This window comes from Asterias rubens, chromosome 8, assembly GCF_902459465.1.
Source record: "Asterias rubens chromosome 8, eAstRub1.3, whole genome shotgun sequence".
Taxonomy (NCBI): Eukaryota; Metazoa; Echinodermata; class Asteroidea; order Forcipulatida; family Asteriidae; genus Asterias; species Asterias rubens.
This window is the reverse complement of record NC_047069.1, coordinates 3,412,455-3,436,368: the sequence shown is the minus strand read 5'-3', so window position 1 is coordinate 3,436,368 and position 23,914 is coordinate 3,412,455. Positions and strand designations below refer to the sequence as shown.

At 40.6% G+C, this 23,914-nt stretch overlaps 1 protein-coding gene across 2 annotated transcripts in view; it reads right to left on the bottom strand.

Moving 5' to 3' along the window:
* Positions 1–17,209: 17,209 nt before the first annotated feature.
* Positions 17,210–23,914, bottom strand: part of LOC117293910 (multifunctional protein ADE2-like) — a 33,297-nt gene continuing 26,592 nt past the window's right edge. For both annotated transcript variants that reach the window (XM_033776388.1, XM_033776387.1), the window contains exons 5-8: positions 22,686–22,855; positions 19,957–20,134; positions 18,475–18,633; positions 17,210–18,006 (exon numbers count right to left, since the gene is read on the bottom strand). In XM_033776388.1, coding sequence (XP_033632279.1) covers positions 17,834–18,006; positions 18,475–18,633; positions 19,957–20,134; positions 22,686–22,855 — 680 coding nt within the window. In that variant the 3' untranslated portion in view covers positions 17,210–17,833. The remainder of the gene's footprint in view (positions 18,007–18,474; positions 18,634–19,956; positions 20,135–22,685; positions 22,856–23,914) is intronic.

Genomic DNA, 23,914 nt, shown 5'->3' with positions numbered 1-23,914 from the left:
TCCTGGAATTGCCCTGCAAACAGGTCTCGTCCTGTTAGGGGGAGCGCATCAAGTCGCTTGCGAGCCCCGACGGACGGGAGGAACAGAGCGTCTAGGACCTTTGCCCTACGGGCAGATGTCACTAGGGTGGATACTCTCGTAAATTGATCTAGGACAGTGCACAGGCCATTATCCAGGCAATGGAGGGCCGCCACCATCATGTCTGCTAGGATCGCCGAGTCCTCATCGCCGGCAAGCGTGAGGTACTCGGACAAGAGAAGCAAAAAGGACGATATGCGCATGCCGAAGCGAGACGCTGAGTCCATCTTCCTGACTATTTCCTCCATCTTCCCCTGCTCTTTGTCGGCAAGGGAAGTTTGGAGGAGGTCGACCCCCTGTCTGCAGTCAGCTTGTCTGCCGCGGAGTCCGGCAGGACCGGGGTCGAAAAATATTTATTGAAATCCCCGGGGCGAAATCGGTAATATAAATCCGCCCGCTTGGGGTTGGCCGTCCAAGAGGATGCCGACATAATGCCCTAGATGCGGTAAGCGCATACACGGTCGAGTGGCATAGCCGGGAAAATATTCCCACTCCTCGGAGCGGGGCCAGTCCTCCTCTTAAAAGACTGCCGTTCAGCGGGGGTGTCCTCCGCTTTCTCGGCGGGGAGATCCAACACCCGGGCCATGTCCCTTTGGACAAGGCGCAATTCAGTTTCGGCAATTGAGAGCCGATGAACCGCTTTGGCCAACTCGTCCTCTTCTGGGGACGAGTCGCCGGACACGGGGGGGTCGGACACACTTAGTGATTGTTCACCCAAAGGTAGGGCTGTGCCTAACAAATCATGGTGCTCTGCATCGCGATACAAAGGACCCCGAAGGGTGTATGCTAATCCCTGTCTGGGATTGTGAACGTGCACCCGTGCGTGACCGCACATCACCCTGATCCAGCACACCCCATGCAACCTCCTGCGTGGTGACCGTGGAACAGTGGCTGGGAGGGGAGGCCGGTGCCCGGCTGACCGTGCACGGTACGCTGCCTCGATCCTGGCACACCCAGCCATGACCGGACTGGTCGGGCTGGGTTTACGGCCCTGAAAACTGGGAAAATTCCTGGACTTCGCGCCGACCGGATATTGAGGCCGCTAAGGTCTGGAAAGCCGTAAGGAATTCGTCTCGGGATAGCGGTTCGCTACCCCGATGGCGTTTCCTATGGGCGTCAGGCGAAGAGTCGTCAGACGACCGCAAATGACGGTCCTTTCTGGTCTTCTGCCTCTTGTTTGGTACCCGCTCACAGGACGAATCCGAGGCCCTCTCCGAGGAAACCTGAGTGACAGGGATGCTCGAACAACGGGTGAAACTCGAAGACGAGGGCGGGCCCTGTGAGTGGGGTATCCCGGGGCAATCCCAGGTACCCGACTCAGCACCCATAATCCTTCTCCCCATGGCCAGCACCCCACAGCCTACACGACAAGGGGCTGTTCAACAACCGGAGTTCCACCGTTTCTTCTTCACCTGGTTCAGGACTAGCATGACGGCAGCACCTCTACCGTGCGTGTTGGAAACGACATCTCCTTTTCCTTCCTCAGCACCTCCGGTGTTCGCCAAGGCTGCGTCCTGGCCCAAACCCTATTTTGCTGTGTCATTGACTGGGTACTAAATCGCTGTCAGGCTGATCTCGGCATACTGGCTGGAGAAACGTCCTTCACCGACATAGACGACGCTGATGCCGCCCTGCTCGTCAGAGAGCCCAATAAGTGGCCTACCAAGCTCCAGAAGTTTGAGGAAGAAGCTGGGACAATTGGTCTACATACATCCTGGGCTAAAACCAAGATCCAGAACTGCGCCGCCTCAAACCACCTTCCGCCCCAGCGTCTGTACAGGGCCAGCCTGTCGAGACCACAGATAAGTTCAGATATCTCGGCTGCGACATCTGTTATGAAGGTCACTCTTCTCCCGACATCCATCGATGACTCGGGCTCGCCTTTTGAACCTTTGACCATTTAGATCGTGTGTGGCGGAAGATGCGTCTCAACCTCAAAACTAAGTTGAGGGTGTACACAACATGCGTTCTCTCCCCATCCTACTCTACAGGTCAGAAACCTGGACACTTTTGGTAGAAGATGGTTGTAGGCTTCAAGCATTTAACACCAGATGCCAAAGGTTGATACTTGGTGTCCGTTGGTCAGACTTCGTCTCCAACGAATCAATTTTTGAAACCACCGGTCTTGAGGACATCCGTGTGACCATCTCACGGCGACGCCACTCCCTCTTTGGCCACGTCCGTCGGCTTCCAGAAGACACTTCAGCACATGCCGCCCTCAATCTGAGCGTCAACGCTCCGGGGGGGGGGGGGTTCTCCGTCCTGCCCCAGCCTGGAAGAGACCCAGAGGGCGTCCACGCAACACCTGGTTGATGAACTTGCTGCCCTCTACAAGAACCGGATGGAAGGTTCTGTATCTGCAGAGGAGTTCTGCCAAGCTGATGTGTTAACAAGGATCAAGGAGCTCCTCAGGGCCAAAACCAAATCATTGAAGTCATTTAGGACGGCCACATACTAGTTACAGTACTTGGAGATGGTGGATATACTTCCGAAGTTTGTCAGGGAAGAGCACATTGGCAACTGGGCGTTGCACATTGAAGCTGTGTCAGAAATGCTGCGCTACCTGGCAGCTTCTGGGCACAACCCCTACACCAAATCAGCCCACCTCTGTGTGCATCGGATGAGCAAGCTCAAGGATGAACGTCAAGATGTACTTTGTATACCAACGATTCAAAGAAGGGTTACATCTTTTCAGAAGAAGTGATCGCCTTTGGACTGGTCTGTCCGTAGATCTAACCATCTTAAAGGTCCCTGAGGGAAGACCAGCGGTGGCCTGATGAGAGGGCGAGTCATATGACGAGGTGTATTAAAATGATTTACACTTCCTCAGAATATGCTTTCTGGTCAAGTTTAGATTATGAAAACAGGTATGATTAGATTCTTGGCCCCAGAAAACGTATGTCTAGCACTTGAAATAAAAGTCCTAATTCGTTTAGAAGCAGAGATAATTGGAAATATCTGTTTTATGGCGGCCATTTTTGAAAATGACCGCAATTTATTTTTTGGCCATGTTTAACTCTACAAAATGCGTTTCACTTGATCCCTAGTCAGTGAAAATGTATGTTTAGCACTTAAAATTTAAGCCCTAAGTCACTAAAAAGCGGAGATATTGGGGAAAATCCGGTTTTTGGCGGCCGTTTTGAAAAATGGCCGCCATGACACTTTCCCCCACTCAGATTGCTTAAGAGTTTTGATATAGAGGACAAAATTCCGAGTATGAAACAGTTTACAGACTTTCTGTTGCAATTTGTCCGAGGTATTATCAAATAATGCCTGGACTATGTATGCCCAAATTGAGAAAGAGGCTCTTGCAATCGTGTTCGCACTTGTACACCTTTGTAAAAATATTCTAGTTGAAAGTGACCATAAACCGCTGGAGACGATTGCAAGTCTCAAACATCCTTGACGCTATGATTGGTTGGGGCTGTTGAAGTGGATAGAGACTGTACTATTTCTTGGTCTTTATGGAAGAGACGTTGTTCGCAAAGCGAAGATTGAATTTAGTCTCTCCCACATGTTGTAGCCCACATTTCTTTCATGATATGACATAGACTTCATTGGGTTATGATTGGGTGTGCTTCATTGGGAGTCGGTCTTGATGTTGTATGAAGAGCCAATGATATGACTCTTTACCTGTTCAAACATACATGTAGACTCCGCTTTTAAACTACGATGAAAAAGTGGCCAAGAGCGTGGCCAATCACGGACTGATTGTGGGTTAAACGTGGGAGGATCTCAATGGGCGTGGTTTTGTCGGGGTGGGGTCTCCCAGGTCGGGAAGCTGCATTCTCTCCCCAGCCAACAATGAGCAAGGAAAAGTCGTAGTGGTAGCCGAGATCGCAGCACTGTCGGCAACAATTTAGAAAACTACTAGATTGGCATACATGTAGGTCTAGGTGTAATCGTAATCAGCAACAGTGTTGACATAGAAGCAGTACCTTTGTACAAAATAAATGCATTGAAGTGAAAATGTTGCTTGCAGTCTTTAATTTGCATAATTATTTGATTTTGACGGCTATTGTGTCCCGACTTAATACATTTTTGAGAGCGCGGTAATCGGCATGGTCTTCGTATTTAGGTCATAGGGCTGTCTGACTGGGGTATTAAGTGAGGTCTTGATGTTCAGACATGTTCTACATTTGGAGCAGGTACATTTGTGACAGCCCAGTATTTCTGTTGAGGGATCTGTTTGGACTGTACCTGGGGGAAGTTTGGCCCTGACTATAGGATGCCACCCAGGTTTTTAGGGTGACGGAATGCAACCATGGGGACCCCAGGGATTGCTGAGTGTAAGTGAGGGCTTGATGTAGAGACCCATACTACATTTTGAGTGGATTGCAGACATTGTCAACTTGGACTGGGGCGAAGTCTATGTGGCGAACCAAGCCGATTCTGGCTATAATGCTTTTCTTTCTACCTTTCAACAATCTTCATCTCCCCTTTCCAGTAAAATCTTGGGGTCGTTCTGTGACAAATCGGCCGTGGATTATTCACATTATTGCTAATTCTGCTGATCACCAAAACAGGTTGTACCGACGTTTCTTACGTAATCCCAGTGCTGCTAACGAGCATCTTTATAAGGATTACCGCGTAATCGTTTCACCCCAGTCATTCGCACTGCTAAAAGGAATAATACTTTGCCCAGAAGCTGGACCACAACAAAACAAGCTTTAAAAATATCTAGCGTGAAATTAACAGCATTCTGGGCAAAAATAAAAGGGCTGACCTCCCTTGTGAATTCACCAACAGCAAAGAAACTCTACGAGACCCTCCAGAAATATGCCAACTCGTTTAACACAAACTTCTCTAACATTGGTGCTTCATTTGCTTATAAAATCCAGAGTAGTAATTTTCACACTTTACACACTTTCTTCATAACCCGAACAGCTTTTCCTTTTATCCGACTCCTAACTATGTACATGTAACTTCCTCAAACATGTCAAAGTCATTAAAACCAGCAATGATTTAAAAAGCAGCTCCAGCTGCGGATTTGATGGCATAATTTTTCTGTGATTAAATCTGTCATTTCTTTTATATCTCGCCCTCTGGCGTACATATTCAACGTACTTTTACTAAAAAACAGAGAGCGCCCTGCAAGGCTTGCACCTCGCTGTTTTTACTCTCTCTGTTCTACGTTCGTTTTTACTTCCATGATTGTGCTATTATTGACCCAGAGATCTCAAAGTGGCATCCAAGTTGACTAAGTACTTGTAGAACCTCATGACTACATTTATTTGTGTTTTAACTGCTGGAATTGATGTGAATGTGACATTTTGATGCCCTTAACTGCACACAGCTTTGTAGAAAATCCAATCAGTCTGGTACCTTGCATCTCACACCACTGACTGTACTGTGGTCAACGAACTTGTATGCATACACAAGACAAGCACCGAAGAATATCAGAAACCGATGCTTAGCGCAGAACTTCAATAATAAGGTCGAGCCTTTAGTGTGGAGAACATTAAAGACACTGAACATTGCTGCAATAACAAAAAGAGGCTGCAGAGGTGGTAGAAATAAACAAAGAACTATACAAACCCGTTTATCACAACGCCAGGTTTTGGATGACTATGTACCATGCGAGTGTAGTAGGGGTAGAAAATTCATTGTGTTATTATTCAAGTTACATGTAGTTAATTCCAGGTTCTAGTTAATTGCTTTTCCTGTTTACATTGTCCCTTCAGCTGTTTTATTGCACCCCTATACATGTAGGTTGTTATTTCTTAGAAGTATTTTGTTACATGTTGGTAAACAGTTTCTTAATCCTTTGGTAGTGTAGTGACCCATCCTGTGCATTGTATATACATGTAAATAATCAGGGAGCACATGTGTTCTAGCTCTCTTCTTCAAGTTTTGATTTTCTTCACCATGTAATTTTGCCTGTTTCAAGTATTTTCTGCTATTTTGGACTCGGTAAGCATATACTTTCATTTTGTTATTGTATAATTCTTTGTTGATAATTTTGACAATTGAGGCATTGTAATATTCCTGTGATTCTTTGGAAGTTCATTTGTAAAGTTATATTTGTTGAGATTCTGTCTTGGAAGTTACTTTTCTTAAACATTGGATTGCATTTTTAAAGACCATGTGTTTCTTCCTAAACTTGATAGAACTGTATTTTAATCAAGTGACCATTTCGAAATCCCATACTATTCAATTGTCTCCAAACATCGTGAGTATCGACGTGGAGGTGGTGTCGCCCTTTACGTCTGGGAAAGCTTGGGCCTTCAGATCACTGATTTAAGTATCCCTAATCATCTTGAGGTAGCTTGGGTTAAAGTTCGACCCCAACGACTGCCACGTGACGTATCAGTCCTGTATTTTGCCATCATATACTCACCACCATACAATGCCATACAACCAGTTTGAGAATGAACTCATTGACCAACTTCTAGACAGCTTTGACTCCATTCGCACTAAACATCCACAGGCGGGAGTCACCTTTCTGGGTGATTTAAATCAACTTGACACTAGCCAACTGTGTTTAGGAAATGTTCTCCAACAGGTGGTTACACAGCCTACTAGAGAAGGTGCTATTCTTGACAAGATAATCACCAATCTTGCAGATTACTACCAGCAGCCAAACATCTGCTCTCCCATTGGAACAAGTGATCACTGCACAGTCTTGTTCTTACCAAAGCTGAAAACAACCAACAAGGAAAACACTTCATATACATGAGCAGTACGACCAATGAAGGATTCCTCAATACAACATTTTGGCATGTGGATCACTCATCATGACTGGCAGGAACAGCATTAACAATCACTTTCTTAGTATCTCCGAAAATCTTGAAGTACTTGACATTTCGGATCTTCCTGCATACAGGCCGGATCCCAAGCCATACCGCACAGTACAGAACTACGAAGTTTATACAATGCTCAACAAAACAAAGACTAAGAAAGCTGGAGGACCTGATGGCATTCCTGCTAAAATCATCAGAGAATTTGCCTGTGAGCTCAGTGACCCTTTGAGTGACATACCTAACCAGTCGTTTCATGAAAGAATCGTACCAGCTCAATGGAAAAGAGCAATAGTGGTCCCTATCCCTAAAACCAAGCCAGCTACGTGGGATAAACTAAGACCAATATCACTGACAGATCACCTTGCAAAGGTTGAAGGATTTGTAGCAAAATGGCTTCTCAAAGATATTGAGGACACAATCGACACAAACCAGTACAGCAATCAAAAAGGTGTCTCTACAACGCACTACCTGGTAAAACTTTTGGACACGCTACACAAGCATGCTGATAAACCAGGCAGCCCTAGTACAATGGTGACAACAGATTTCAGAAAGGCATTCGACATGGTGGATCACAATATTCTGATCAAAAAGTTAATCTCTATGGGAACACGCCCTTCACTTATTACCTGGATAGCCAGCTTCCTGAGTGGCAGAGAACAATGTGTTCCGTATCGTGGAGAACTTAGTGAGTGGAAAACACTTCATGGGGGAGTACCTCAAGGCACCCTAATCGAACCGCTCGGGTTTTTAGCACTCATCAATGATGCTGTAACTAACACTCCACTTAATACTGTAGTGGAGACCAATAGCCGCAACTCACCCTGCAGCATGCAAAACCAGCTTGACCAATTCGAGGAGTGGGTTGAACTGAACCATATGAAATTAAACAATGACAAATGCTCAACAATAAAAGTGTCATTTTTGAGACGACCAATTTTAGTCCACCTCTCACATTTTGTAATATACATGTACCATTAAACACTGTCAATGTAACAAAAATCTGAGGGCTCGATAACAATGCTGACCTTAAGTGGGGAACCCAAGTTGCAGAGATACAGAAGAAGGCTAATGGGAGACTCTTCATGCTCAAAACACTGAGACGATTCAACCTACCACGTGCAGACCTAGTAACTATTTTTTACTGGATTTGTGAGACCTCTAGCTGAATATGCTGCGCCTGTTTGGCATTCAGGAATAACTGCAGCTCGCCTGTTTGCCATTCAGGAATAACTGCAACTATGCTGCGCCTGTTTGCCATTCAGGAATAACTGCAGCTCGCCTGTTTGCCATTCAGGAATAACTGCAGCTCAAAATACAGCTGTAGAAAATATCCAAAAGAGAGCCTGTAAAATTATCATGGGCAAAGATTACACTACCTACGAAGAGGTGCTTGCAATCCTCAACCTTGAAACCCTTGAGGAACGAAGGAAGCAGCTGTGCCTGAGCTTCTTCAAATCCTTGCTTTCTTCTGAGCAATTCTGCAACGGGGTCCCTCCACTTAGGACAAATATTCCACCACAGGAACTTGAGAAACTCAGATGAAATCTCACTACCAGTTTGCAAAACCAAACGGTACCAAAATAGTCCGATTATGTATACGACCAGTTTATGGAACAAAACCCTATTTTAAAGCAATAATAATATTTTTTTATATTTGTACCACATCCAGCCATTGTGATCACTTGTTAATGTTGTTAATACAACTACAATCAATGGCCTGCTTTTATCTGATTGATGTTCAAATTTTAATTGTTTTTTTTTTTGCTTGTTTTTCGTGATTATAACATTTTCAATTCTTGTCTGTTGTTTTGTTGTAATGTCACACCATTTTTGAGTTAAATTAATTCAATTTTAATGTGCAATTTTCAATGTGTAAATTTAGGTGAGTGGCTTAACTATTTCACATATTTTTTTATTTTTTTTTATTACCAATTTGCCTTCTATTTAATTTCAAATTTTAAATTTATGTAAAATTGTTGTAATTCAGCCTTTGTGCTGCGAGGACAATTTTTTAATAAACCATTTTATCTATCTATCTATTACTACTGGTTCCTTTCCTTCCAATCTAAAGGTTGCTAAAGTCATTCCCGTCTTCAAAAATGGTGAAAAAACATAACATCAGCAATTACAGACCTACATGTATTTCCATTCTTCCTTGCTTTTCTAAAGTTCTTGAGAAACTTTTCTACATTAGACTAAATAATTGTATCTCTCGCTTCTATCTTCTTTCTGACTCTCAGTTAAACACTTTACAAACATGGCGCTTATTCAATTTGTTGATTAAGTGTCCACTGCTCTAAATAATAAAATGAGCACTGTTGGTGTCTTTGTTGATCTTTCCAAAGCATTTGACACCATTAATTACTCCATTCTCCTTGACAAACTTAACTAAATAAGAGGTGTTGCTCTTTAATGGCTTTCTTTGTATCTTGCCAATAGACAACACTTCATTCAAAAACCACAACTTTTCATGGCAAGAAAGTCATCATGGCATTCCACATGGTTCTATTCTTGGCCCACTCCTCTTTCTGCTTTATATCAATGATCTGCATTCTTCTCCTTCCCTTCGGTCTTTTACGCTATTTGCAGATGACACAACCATTGCTTTCTCTGACTCCAACCCAGCTAATTCCTTAAATGTTATGAATGCCGAACTTCTAAAAGTCGCTTCCTGGTTTAAAGTCAACAAACTTTCCCTCCATGAACACAAAACTAAGTTCATACTCTTCAGTAAATCCTCTCATCTCTCAGAAGATATTCCTATTCTTCGTATCGACAATAATCCTATCCTTCAAGTTCACTCCACTAATTTTCTAGGTGTCATTATTGATGATCAACTCTCCTGGTCTGAACACATCTCTTCCATTACTAAAACACTTTTCCCGCAACACTGGTGTTATGTCTAGACTTTGTGCTTAATTTCTTCCTCGTATTTGGGATTACTCGGATGATGCACTTAAGTGTGAAACAGCATCTGCATCAGTTGACAAATTCCTGAATGACGCTAACCACTTACACTCTCCAATGGTTAGCTCAATGAGGAAGCGCAGTGACAAACCTTGGATAACCCATAGCATTTAAGTATTACTCAAGCAACGTCAACATGCATACAGTTGTGGTAGTACGTCTGAATGGCGCTCCTTGCGCAAAAAATCCAGCATGAAATTAGACTAGCCAAGAGTATTTTCTACAGGAACTCAATCCAACACCTGAAGGACAGTCAGCCTAGAAAGTGGCACAGTCAAATCCAAATGCTCTTCAACTTCAAACCCAAGGCCTATACAACAATACCTGGTGCTGATATTGACCCAAAGGCCACCTCGGAAGCAATCAATGACCATTTTGCCGGTATCTGCAACCAGTTACCTGCGTTAAAGCTTGAATCGCTACCAGCATATCTACCAGCTGAGTCCCCACCCCCAATAATTCACACCGGCCAAGTGCTCCAAGCTCTAAGAAAACTGAATCCATTCAAGGCAGGCAGGCCATCCGTCCGACCACCAACTAAACTGACCAAAAAGATGGTGTCCTCCCAAATGTCTGGAAGACTCAGGGACTGTGGTACCAATTCCAAAAGAGTAAAACTTCAGCCGATATCACTCACACAAGAACAATTGCTTAGGTCTTTGATTCCATGATAGTGTTACATCCATAAAACTACTGTGTGTTACTGTTTAGAACATCTTGAGATGGGATTTTCTTTAATATTAGGATATTGTCTCTAAGGCTTCCTGTAGACTGTTTACAATATGCATTCTCAAAAAATCCAATGTGCCTATTTCAGATCTGTTTAAGATAATTAGCCGTTTCGTAGCTGTTTCGTAGCGCAGCGCAGCGAAACAGCTCTTGTTTTTGTTAAAGTTTTTTTAATTATTATTATGTTTTATTTAATTTTTTTATTTGTCATCTTAAGAAATAATTTATATAAGTGCTGTTTTGCAATGTTCCCATTGAGCAATTGCAATGAAACTTTCAGTGATGAAAGGTGTTGGTGCAATGATCATCACAAAACAAGGATGTCATTATGACTTCATCACAAGTCACCTGACGTCATCTTACAGACACCTGGAAGTGGTATTTTGTCAAAATAAAGCTTTTGTCACTAAAATATGTGTTTTGATGAGTGGAATATGAATATACAATTAACTAGTTAAAATTAGTTTCCATGTTATTTACAAATTTGAAAAAAAGCCCGACCCGAGAGGGCGCTGTTCGTGACGTCAATTGAGGCGCGATGAATCGCATTCAGTGCCAACACAACATAGTGACGCTTGCATGTTCTCAAAGTTGAAACAATACCTGATTTTTTTCAAGTTGGGCAAATGCTCCTTTAGGTTCGTTACGTCTTTCAGGTACCCTCTTCGACTTCCCCACTAGCTGAACAAATTGTTGGGATGGCGTCATGTTTTTGTTAAAATGTGAAGTGTATTCCGGATTCTCGAAGCACAGCGCTGGAAAAGATGTCGGACCGGACTACTTTGCAAACTGACCCCATCTTTAGTTGTTTTGCTGCATCCAGCAGCAATACACCTGGTCGACATTGCCGGAAAAATGCAAGAAACGTTTGTTTTCAAAACGTACAAACTCACGACTAGGACTTAAACTGACTTGCACGTACATGTACATGTACGTGTGTTCGATGTTCGATCGAGGCAAAGTCTTCCTCGATTGACGTCACAAAGTAAAAACTATTACTCAAAAAACTATTTTATTGTTCAGGAACATACATGTGTTGTCTAATGTTAAAAAAAAAAATTCTATTTCCAAGCAACTTTAAAGGTGTTTGTTTTAAATATTTGAAAATCTATAACAAATCAGCCACGAGATACCATAGGTTTTCTGTTTTCGGGATTTGGTAGGGATAAATTAGGTCTTCATTTTGTTTCGTGTGCGTGACCTCACATGACCTCTACTTCCGGTTGAAACCGGAAGTGCTCTCTCATTCAAAAGTGGCAAAAGGTATGAAGTTGCTTTCAATAATGTTAGTGCCTGGCAAGGGTGGGCAGTTAAAAAAAAATATCAATGACATCACAAAGTGCAACAGCGCCCTCTAGCGACAGGTTGAAAACTCGTCAAAATGGACATCTTGAATATGTGTGTGGTGAAGTTTTTTATAATCACCTCAAAATTTACACACATGTTGATCGTCAGGCAGCCGTCACAATGTGTGAAGTTTCAAATCGATGATGACGTCAATAGAGGGCACGTGATGTGGCATTAAAGGTGCACTTTTTGAAATTATCTCCGGAAGCAATTATGCGATAAAGTTAAAATTTGGTAGAATGTTAGATACTGGCAAGTAAATTGTGAAGTGACGTCATGATGACGTCATCACATGATTTTTTATGATTTTTTTAATTTTTGCACCTTTAAGTCGTAAAATGCTATCTGAACATACATGTACATGTAGTATAATCCAAATTATTTTTTTAAATAGGCTGGATTGGTCATAACTGCTTTGATGCAAAGAGAATTTCAAATTCAGTTGACAAACTTGAAAATGTTGTTAACGAAACAGCTCTGCATTTGTGCCCAAATGCAATTTAGCTCTAGTTTAAATGTTACATTCTTGTTACATTAGGCATGTTAGGCCTATCTTGGAGTATGCTTTCTAGGTCTGGTAACGTTCAATTACAGTCCAACAAGCAAATTCCATTGAGAGTATTCAAAAACATGTGATTCGTATCACTCCAGAACAGTACAGTTTGTAAACCTCAATACTAGCTCTAGCTATACTTGGTATATTGAAGACAGACGTGAAGACCTAGTGCATGTACACATTTGGTGTGAAGTTACCTCACTCAGCTAGGTTCAGGGACTTCCTACAACCATAACGAGAGAGAGTTTGGTGTGAAGTTACCTCACTCAGCTAGGTTCAGGGACTTCCTACAACCATAATGAGAGAGAGTTTGGTGTGAAGTTACCTCACTCAGCTAGGTTCAGGGACTTCCTACAACCATAATGAGAGAGAGTTTGGTGTGAAGTTACCTCACTCAGCTAGGTTCAGGGACTTCCTACAACCATAATGAGAGAGAGTTTGGTGTGAAGTTACCTCACTCAGCTAGGTTCAGGGACTTCCTACAACCATAACGAGAGAGAGTTTGGTGTGAAGTTACCTCACTCAGCTAGGTTCAGGGACTTCCTACAACCATAATGAGAGAGAGTTTGGTGTGAAGTTACCTCACTCAGCTAGGTTCAGGGACTTCCTACAACCATAACGAGAGAGAGTTTGGTGTGAAGTTACCTCACTCAGCTAGGTTCAGGGACTTCCTACAACCATAACGAGAGAGAGTTTGGTGTGAAGTTACCTCACTCAGCTAGGTTCAGGGACTTCCTACAACCATAACGAGAGAGAGTTTGGTGTGAAGTTACCTCACTCAGCTAGGTTCAGGGACTTCCTACAACCATAACGAGAGAGAGTTTCATTAAAGTCCAGTACCAGTCTGGTCTCCTCATGCCTATTAGGTGTCATACAGGTAGGTAAATAATGTCCATGATTCCTTACAAGATTGCCCTAGACTGAATCGTTCCTTGAAAGTACCATACCCTTGCACTTTTATTTCTTTGTTTTAAACCATTATTAGTGCCGTTCACATGTACCTTCACTTTGTTGGTTCAAACTTTTTGTTAATTTTTGTGGTTTTATTGCCTCATACAACATTTGCTTGTATCATATCTTTTAAAAGACCACTTTTAAATCTTCTATCTTGCTTTTGTCAAACACTTTCAAAGATTTCTTCCTTGTAATTTTGTTTATACTTAAATCTATATTTGTTAACTACACATGTTTACAAATAATTAATATTTGTACACAGCAGTAAATAAATAATAGAAAAATAATAATATGTATTATTTGTTTAATTTGCAGGCAAGATCTTTTGTGGTGTCTTGAACAAGACAACATGTTGTTAAATCCTTGTCGTTAAAATTATTATCTTAAAGCCATTGGACACTTTCGTAAACAGTATTGTCCAAAGGCCCACACTTTGTGTATCACAACTTATATATAAAATAACAAACCGATTTAGGCTCAATCGGTCATCGGAGTCGGGAGAAAATAACGGGAAAACCCACCCTTGTTTCCACACGTTTCGCCGTGTCATAACTTGTGTTTAAAACAAATCCGTAATTTTCGATATCGAGAATTGATAATTGTTTTAAAGTTTTCTCAAAAAGTAAAGCATTTCATGGAATGATATTTCGAGAGAAGTCTTTCACCATTACCTTCTGTAAACCCTGTAAGTTATTATTATTTTGTTTCTGTTCCGAAAGTGTCCAATGGCTTTAAAAAGAAAAACATGATTGTTGTCAAGAGTACCCTATAGTTGGTGATCACCTTACATGCCTTAGCAGTTTGATTATACCAACTCCAGTAATGAAAGAGACAGTCTTTACATAACATAGAAACATACATATACATACATGTAGCAGCTGGTTTATTTTGAATTTGCCAAACTTCTTTATTTCACTCTTTGTAGTTATTCTGCTCACACTTCTATTTAAGATAATAACAAAGTAGTTTGTCCCTCACTCCTAAGCCCAAATGGAACAATCCTGATGAGGACATTGTACATTCTTAAGCTCATACATTAACTCTGGGCCAGGTTTGAGATAATTTAGTTTGACTTTATGAACATTCAGTATGGTGGGAAGTAGCAACACTAATTTGAATATTCAGTTCAAGGCACCAGTGATTGATACAACATACATCTTATTTATTATAGAAAAATAAAATAGGATTGGAATGAGTCTAAACTTAAGAACCAATCAAATGTAAGGTTTTTTGTTTTTTTGTCTTCAAATACTTATGACAATGTGGAATGCTGACTGACATGTCCATTACCATTGCACAGATGTTTGCCTGAAACTCTATTTGTAAGTTGGAGTAATCAAAATGATTCAACCACTTTTTCCCACCACCTGAAAATTAACCAATGTTTACCGCCACCACGTGAAAAAGAGGATATACATGTACATGTACGTATTGTAAGTCACATTACATGTATGTTAGTCAAATTACATGTATACAAGTCACATTACATGTACAGGTACATGTTACATGTGTATGTACATGTGAGTCACATTATTAAACAAATAATTAATCAAGTGTGTACAATGTGCCAGTGTCTCTCTTGGTGCAGATTCATGACACTAAGGGAACTACACCTTGTACACGTATATGAATGGTTAAATCTGCCTGCCATTCTGGTGACTACACCTTGTATATGAATGGTTAAATCTGCCTGCCATTCTGGTGACTACACCTTGTATATGAATGGTTAAATCTGCCTGCCATTCTGGTGACTACACCTTGTATATGAATGGTTAAATCTGCCTGCCATTCTGGTGACTACACCTTGTATATGAATGGTTAAATCCGCCTGCCATTCTGTGGACTACACCTTTTATACCAACATACAGGTAGGAATGGTAAAGTCAATTATTGAACTTATTATCCCACATCAGTGCAGGGTAAAAACCAAGATAATTAGAAACCTGACAAGTGTTTATTTCGTATGCAATTATTCCAATGGTTAAAGACAATGTACACCACTGTTCTTGAATGATTTAATTAATACCTTACTTCTAGATTTCAATTAACACATACAAACACGTCCCAAACATTTCAGTAAATTAGGTGGTCAAGGTTAGCTGAAGACTTTAAAAAATATAAGCAAAACATTTAATAACAATGAATGGATGATTTGTGGGTGCTTCAAAAGTCATTTCAACGACTTGGGCAGTATTTCAGAGAATTGTTTTCCAGGAAAGATTTGCACAAAAACAGTTAAACGTCCTTTCTTTTCTTCTAGTGCAACCAATACCGTAATTTTCGGCTTATAAGCCGCCAAGCAAAAAAAGGGCATTGCCCCCAAAAATAAAATAAAAAGATTTAGGTGTCAGTGTATAAGCCGCTCGGCATATAAACCGCAGTCACGAGTGCACAAAGAGAGGGGCCGTGCGTATTTGCGGTCCATTGAGGTGATGTGCAGTGACTGGCGGTAGGCACATCAGTCATTGAACGTCGCCAGTACATGTAGGTGATGTGTTGCAATAAAGTCAAACTGTATTAAAGTTAACACCATAGATCGTGTTTGGATGGTCTGCAGCAAGTGGGTCTATTTAATTGTTATTGGTATCATAATTTTGACAACTGATCAACGTTGTAGCTACTACCACGGTCGCTGCCGGTCAGTTCTGACAGCAGCCCCAGCTTTATAATATGACCGCGGATCAATAACAACTTCACAAACCCCAACCGACATAAATTTATTTATAATTGTTCACATTTTCATTGAAATAAGTGAAAAATAAAGGAAAAAACTTGACGTCTCCGTATTAACGTTTTTATTACATGGGCCGCTTGAATGGTGTGCGAGTTTGCGAGATGATCCTATCAAAGTCTACTCTAAAAAGCATGCATTTATCTGTACACGCATTTACTATGGCAGCTGGTACCCAGAAGTGTGTGTCGCAAGTTAACCCAACTATATTTCTTTAATATCTCGTACCTCGTACTACGATCATGCCTTGACCTGCTACATCATGAGACATTATAGTCTAGACCAGATTTCCAAAAAGGGCTCTAGTTAAGGAAGTGAGCGGAATTTTTGAGTAAAAGTTGGTAACATACCCGATTTAACTAATTTGGGGGTGCTGAATTTGAAAATGGTGGATACCAAGGCTAATTTTTAGTCCTTCACCCTGAAAAATCAAATTTAAAACAATACAGAAAACCTAGCAGACGACGGTGAAGAATACTTTCTAAAACGACGGAGAATTGTAATCGAAAAATGAGTTACTTTAAAATCCTCTAAAAGATTTTTTGACTGGTAAGATAATTTCAAGCCATGAGTGTGAACACTAAAAGCTAACCTATTCAAAAACAGGGAGCACTGAAAAGTTGATATACAATACAATTTTCTGAATCATTGTTGAGTCTAGACTACACCTGGTAGGCCTACCTGTTTAAGTGGTGTATATAGGCCTATATTATAAGAGAAAATAATCGGTTTGTGCTTTTAACAACAGAGAAATTATGTTCAAATAATAAATAACTCTTTATTAGAAAAAACACTAACTCAAATACTTTCAAAATGACATTGAAAACACCTGTTGGTCCCTCTGAAAGTGCAACTTGGTTGTAGATCTATCAAGTACACCCAAAAGTTTGTTACTGATACCTGACCTGCACCCGGGTACCTGCCCTGTATGGTATCCTGACAACATCAATATGGAACCACAGCAGAACCTGACTATTTTTCACGTGAGAAGTCCGTCGTCTGCTAGGTTTTCTGTATTGTTTTAAATTTGATTTTTCAGGGACAAGGACTAAAAATTAGCCTTGGTATCCGTCATTTTCGGATTCAGCACCCCCAAATTAGTTGAAATCTGGTCTAGACCATTACGGATTATATCATCTGTTCGAGGATGACAATTATTTCCAATTGTTATCAAGAAAAGCCGCTGGACTAACAACATTTTGACGTTCAAAGTGTTCAGAAATATGAACAAAAAACAATCTTGTTGAATAGACAGAGATCCTTATAGAAATATGGAGTAGAAATAGGACTTTTTGCAACCCATTCATCCAGGAATAAAAAAGGGACATTGTAACGGCAGACAATATTGGTGGAGTCGTCCACCATTCAATAACTTACTTTTTAAGAATTTTCTGAGTAAGTTTGCGGCGGCGATGTATGATTTTGCCTGTCTGTCTGTTTGTTTATTTATTTATTTTTTTTTTTAATTTAATTTTACAATCGATCTTTCTTAAAAAAAAATTACGCTGTTTTTTCCCCCTCCAATATTAATATATCGGCATATAAGCCGCTCGGCGCATAAACAGCAGAAGTTAAGGTCGAAATCAACGTATAAACCGTGGTTTGTAAGCCGAAAATTACAGTATAGGACTATATGTTTATAAATAATCACTTACATGAAAGCAAGGTCTGACCTTAGTATTGAATACGTAGATAGAAACCTTGATTTGGATTGTGACTGTGGCTGATCTAGTTTGTATCAGCAGTAGTCTGGAGCTTGAAGTCTGCCGCTTTAAGTGCCAGCCATGTATTCATCTGACGGGCACGAATAGTACTCCAGATGACATGATCAGTCAGGGATAGCATTTGAGCTGCACACCATGCTGCTCCATCAGCTGACATGACAGTACTACATCCAAGGCCTACATTTATCAAGCCAAGAAACAACAATAAGTCATACAGTTCAACTTCAATCTAAAAAACAGTATGTACAACATATCATGTTTAATAATAATAATTTTTTTTTTTTAACGCGCCGTTTTCCAAAGGATACAAGCGCCAATTTATTTTACTGCAAGGTGAGTGGGACGAAATTTTGAAATTATGAGACCTAATCCTTAGCACCATGTAATGGTTTACAAGGTGCTACGGCACATACAGCAGTCACAGCCAGAAACACTGGGGCGAACCCCTTCTCTTTTCATGAAAGATTATACAAAGAAATTACAGTACCTCCCATGGGAGGCAAGTCGCACATTCTAGCATGCCATTGCTAATTATCAGCTGTGTCTCCTAGCCAAGGTTGGGCCATCTCCCAAGAGACACAAACATTAAATCCCAGTGCATTTTCCTTTATGTGATTAAGTAATGGTTTCAATCTGAAATCTTACCAGAAGGCAGACGTAGAGATGACCAAATGTCTTGAGGTCCCCATTCAGCTTTGACTGGAGGGCAATTAATGACTGGGAATGATGTGTTACCAGATAGGACTGGACCAAGCCCATTACTACGACCAGCAACTGCTATGAAGACAGTGGCAATCCCTGAAGCTGCAAATAACAATCAATCTTATTATATATCCAAGTCCCATTCACAGTGCACGATAAAAACATTTCACTTTCTGGTTTGATTATAATGCAATTACTAATTATCAAAACTATGTCAATTAAAGGAAGGTTACAGAATTAGTAAGAAACCAAATCGTAAAGATCACAGATTTACATCGAACTTACACGGTCTAATAATGATGATAGTAGAAAACATCCCTTGAAAATTTCTGCCTGAGATGTCTTTAACTTAACTTTGCATTTGGAGTTATCGCTCAGTGAGCATTTTATTCATTTTTTTGTTTTCATCAATGTCATGCAAAATGTATTATCGGTTTTTCACTAGTTTCTCGTGACCCAGAGAGTCGATCGATCTCAAACTTCTACAGGCTTGTCAGTTTATGTATGGTGGATTATATAAAGTGCTTACACTGCCAGCAACTGTTTTGTTAGCAAAACCAATTCTGTAATGTTCCTTTAAAGAATGAGTTTCCTCTTTAATATTGGTTGATGATCTAAAAAGGAAACCAATAACTCATAAGGGAAACACAATAAAATTACACTTGAAAAAGTCAACAAACCCCCCCCCCCTCCCCCCACAAGAGCATGTGCCAGGGCGTGACTGTAAAGTTGTTTCAATAAAAAAAGGCCTTTTATTTACATGATGTAAAGATGTATGTATGACATAAATACAGATCATTCAACAATTCAGTGAGCAGGTGTAGCCAAAAAATTGTTTAAAGTTGAGAACTCAAATGTTTTAATGAAAATTGAAAACGCTATTCATATCTTATTGTACTGTGAACTAGAATTAGCAAAAGATGCCAAAGCATGCCGAATGAGGGGGGGGGGGAGGGGAGGTGACACTGTTAAAATTGCACAAGCCAGCATGCATGGAGTGCTCTGTAAGAGTATTATGTCAAATGCCTCAAATATTTAAGAACAAATGTACATTTAGTTTGAGTCTGCTTGCGGACTGTAGGTATGTTATACTAATGCTAAACAGTTGTATGACTGATTTGACTGTTGAGTCCTAACTGACATAGATCTATAATCTTGATACGCACCAAGCATGAACTACACTTCAACAAGAAGTGACAATACTAACCTCCTTCATAGCAATGTATCAAATCATGTCTGGATTTTTTTTTTTTTAAGCTAGTCATTACAAGTGACTTCCTGCACAGGAAAAGATATTAATGAAAACACGGAGAAATAACATTAAACCTAAATGATTAAACCTATTAAACCTAAATGACTGAAGTTTTAAGTTAGGTGAGATAACAATGTGGATATATTTAAAACCACAGGTCTTGATTGTTATACCTTCATATTGAGCTACTATATTGAGTGTCTCGTCAGTTCCCTTATGGGCGGAGCTTACTCGTAGATGACATGGGAATCCAAAGCTCAAACACAGATCACGTATCTTCTCCCCATGTACCATATCACTAGGTGAACCCATAATGACCACAGCTTGTCCTTTGGGAGATGGGATGAAAGACTAGGAAAAAAATAACAACATCAAGCAGGTAAGTGAGTGTTAATGTCAAGTTAGGGGTTTAGTGTGACTAATGCTTCTAGCGGGTGGGTCTAGATTCTGGTTGTGACACTTGTGTTACTTGAGTAAGACTTTCCAAGCAAAATGCTGCATCAGCCAGCCAGAATATATGATTTTATCGCAATCAATCTACTCCAGCTATAACAAAGAACATTCATTATGAGTGATCCAGCCGTAGCCATTGCCATCAATAAACACAATCAACAACTGGGTCTTGAGACTCATAATATAATGTAATCAAAGCAAGCCAAGCACAGTGTGCATGGTAAGCATACAGCTTCCTAGTGCTTCTGTCATACATGGGAAGCAGCTATGTATTTCCACACAAACTGTGCATTGCTTGCTTCATTTGAGTGTACCCTCTATGAGTCAAGTGACTGCAGTCCCTGATTGTGTCAATTCGGACAAGGCCTTTTAGTCTAGTGGGATTCCTGGAAAAAGTGACTGTTTGGAGCATTTTGGGGTAAAAGTGGGAAACCAGACTTTTTCACACATTTTTGGTGTGCTGATTCTGAAAAAAATGGTTCTCAAGCGAAATTATGAGTTTTTGACCATCTAATTTGCATAATCATATTTTTGACTTGTTGTCAACCATTTCAAGCAAACCTCTGGAACATGACAATAAAAAATGTCAGGTGATGCATCTGTACTTACATGGTTAAGGTCACGCAATAGGATTAAAACATTTCTAAAGTAATTAGTGGTAATTAATATTCATAAATATGCAAATTAGTGCCACCATTACAGAAAAATCTTTTTTCTTCAATATCTCAGTAACTAGGCAAGCAAAGATGACAATTTAAGTGGTTTACCTATGTTTTGAAGGTCTAAAAAAGGATTAAAGCATTTCTGAAGTAAACACTTGGGAAGGAATAACTTCTAAGCCTAGATTGGTAGTCTACTTAGGAGAAGCAAAACCCTGATCACTATCCCGAGTAGGTAGAACCTGTAAGCCTAGATTGGTAGTCTACCTAGGAGAAGGACCTCTCTGGCCGCAAGAGTGGTTCCCACAAGTCCTATTATAGCCTTAAAAGGACACCAATGGTAAATGTTATGGCAAAGCATTTACTTCCAGTCCCGGGAGTGGACAGGATCGATGCTGCGGACATGTGTGCAGGCAATGTCTTGGCCCGACATATAACAGTGTCTATACCCCCCACACCCCCCCCCCCAGGTTGCAGGTTGTCCAGTTTACTTGCGGCTGTCCTTAAGCATGGGCTTCTGCCAAGTCCACTTCACTGGCTGAAAAGTTTGAATTAAGAGATGATTTAACTAAAGATTTAACTTTTTGTGGCTTCAGTTGACTTTGTAACTCTTTATTGATCCAAGGTGTGAACTATGACAGCCCAGCAATCCCAACGATTGATGCTCTCTGTTACAATTTGATGGGTACTCCCTATCAAGCAATGTTTTGATAAATAATCAGTGTTCCATACCTGAGCTTCCTGAGCCCATATACAATGGATGGGAACATGGTGACTCAGAACCACAGCCCATACTGATGTCATTGAGTCAAATCCCTAAAAGTTAACTGCTGGGCGTTATTTTGTGCTCATGCCAGAAGCATGGGTTTCAACACATCAATGAGTGCATTTCAGCAACAGATTGGTGATCAAACTCATTGTATGGCTACATGTTCCTAGGCAACAGCAGTTCACTCTATACCCAATTTAGGATTGACCTTAGATATACATTAAGCATTGATTCGTGATTATCAAATTCATTGGTAGTCATACTTGCTGATTTGCATATTAATAAGCATTTGAAGCTATTTTACTAGCTCGTTTGCATATTTATAAAGCATCTGGCTTATCATTGATCACATTGTTTCAGCCTCAGAGCATAGGAAAAACACTGTTGCTTGCCTAGTTACAGAGATATTGAAGAGAAATGATGTTTTTGTAATGGCGGCCACTTATTTGCATAATTATGAGTATTAATTACCACTAATTACTTCAGAAATGTTTTAATCCTATTCCGTGACCTTAACCATCTAAGTACAGATGCATCACTTGTCATTTTGTATTGTCTTGTTACAGAGGTAATTGCTTAAAATGGTTTTAAAAACAGTCACAAATATGATTATATGCAAATTAGATGGTCAAAAACTCAAAATTTCGCTTGGGAACCACTTTTCTTCAGAATCAGCACACCCGAATTGTATAAAACAGTCTAGTTCCCCGCTTTTACCCCAAAATGCCCCAATCACTTATCTAGGGCTCTTTTTCAGAAGTCCCACTAGATTATTTGGTGCAAAGAAGTTTACTTTGCTATTCCTGAGGTGCCACAACGATTCAATTTGGCTGCAAAGGGTGCCTTCTGGCTCTTATATTGTCCTCTTTGTGGACAAATCCGATTGTACACCACAACTAACGTTTGGTGTAATCAACCTACATGTAATCACTCACTTTTTTTACAAAATTCCCACAAAATTCTTTGACAATACAGACTGAATCATATCCTATTTTAATGTATACTGCCTGTATGTACTTACATCAAGCTGATCTGCAACCCACTGGAAGTTGCGAATCACTTGTTGCAAGCCCTCACTTGTCACTTCCTTGAACTCTCGATAGACTTGTTTATCCTTCATGAGTCTACGATCACCCTTTGGCCATAAACGCCATGAGTCACTGTCAATAATATCAGCCAAAACGATTTCACCTGTAGTAGATAACATATCATTGTATTACAATTTTGTATAGATCTATGTAGAATGTTTACACCACAGCCATAATGAATCCTTTCTAGTGTATTATAAATTATCAAACAAGCGCAAGAGGAATACAGAAAAATATAGCGCTTCTGCGTCCCATATCCAACGAGGCCGAAATCTTCCAGTCACACGTGCAACACACAAAGTTTAAAATTTCAGAACATTATTTCACGACGAACAGCATGCACGCGCAAAGTTTAGAATTAAATTTTTGCATTGTCCGTATGCGGAGCGTGACACATTGACACTCACAATACGCAGAGTGCAATATAAAAACTGGGAGTTGGTAGCTTTTTATACCACCCTGCAGTTGTAGCATTTGATTTGTGGATAAGCGCGTACTGGAAGATAATAAAGTTATCACACAAGCCCGAGTGGAATACCGAAAAAAACCGTGCTTGAACTGCGCCCCATGGCCTCGTTGGATATGGGACAGAGACGTGCTTTATTTTTCTGTATTCAACATGCGTGCGTGTTATAAAGAATTCATCTTCCAGTCTCATATTAAAGTCAACCTCATTTATAAAGAAACAAAGAAACAACCTAAATCCCTCAGTTGAACATAAATTGGGTGTTATCAAAACACCTAATCATTGAGCTGATTCCATCATCACCACTGAGATCGAGAAGGACAACAAAAAGTGCCACATCCACCGATCTCTACAGAAGTGCAGGTATCCTACATGTAAGTGGGCCTTTAAGAGGGTCACTAACCCAATGAATACAAAAACAAATAACATCCCACAGGGACATCGGAAGCCCTTAAAAGAATCTTTGCTTCATACACATTAACACGTGTTTCAAACCCACAAACACCCTTAGACAACTACTCGTATCACCCAAGGACAAAACAGCCAAGAAGGACCATACGGGAGTGGTCTACCAAATTCTTTGTCAAGGACAGACCAGACAGGGCCAATGTACAGAAACCTACATCGGAGAAACCGAGCGATCGCTCAAGACTAGGTTTTGGAGCACGGCCGCCCCAGTTCGTCCTGTTCAGAGAT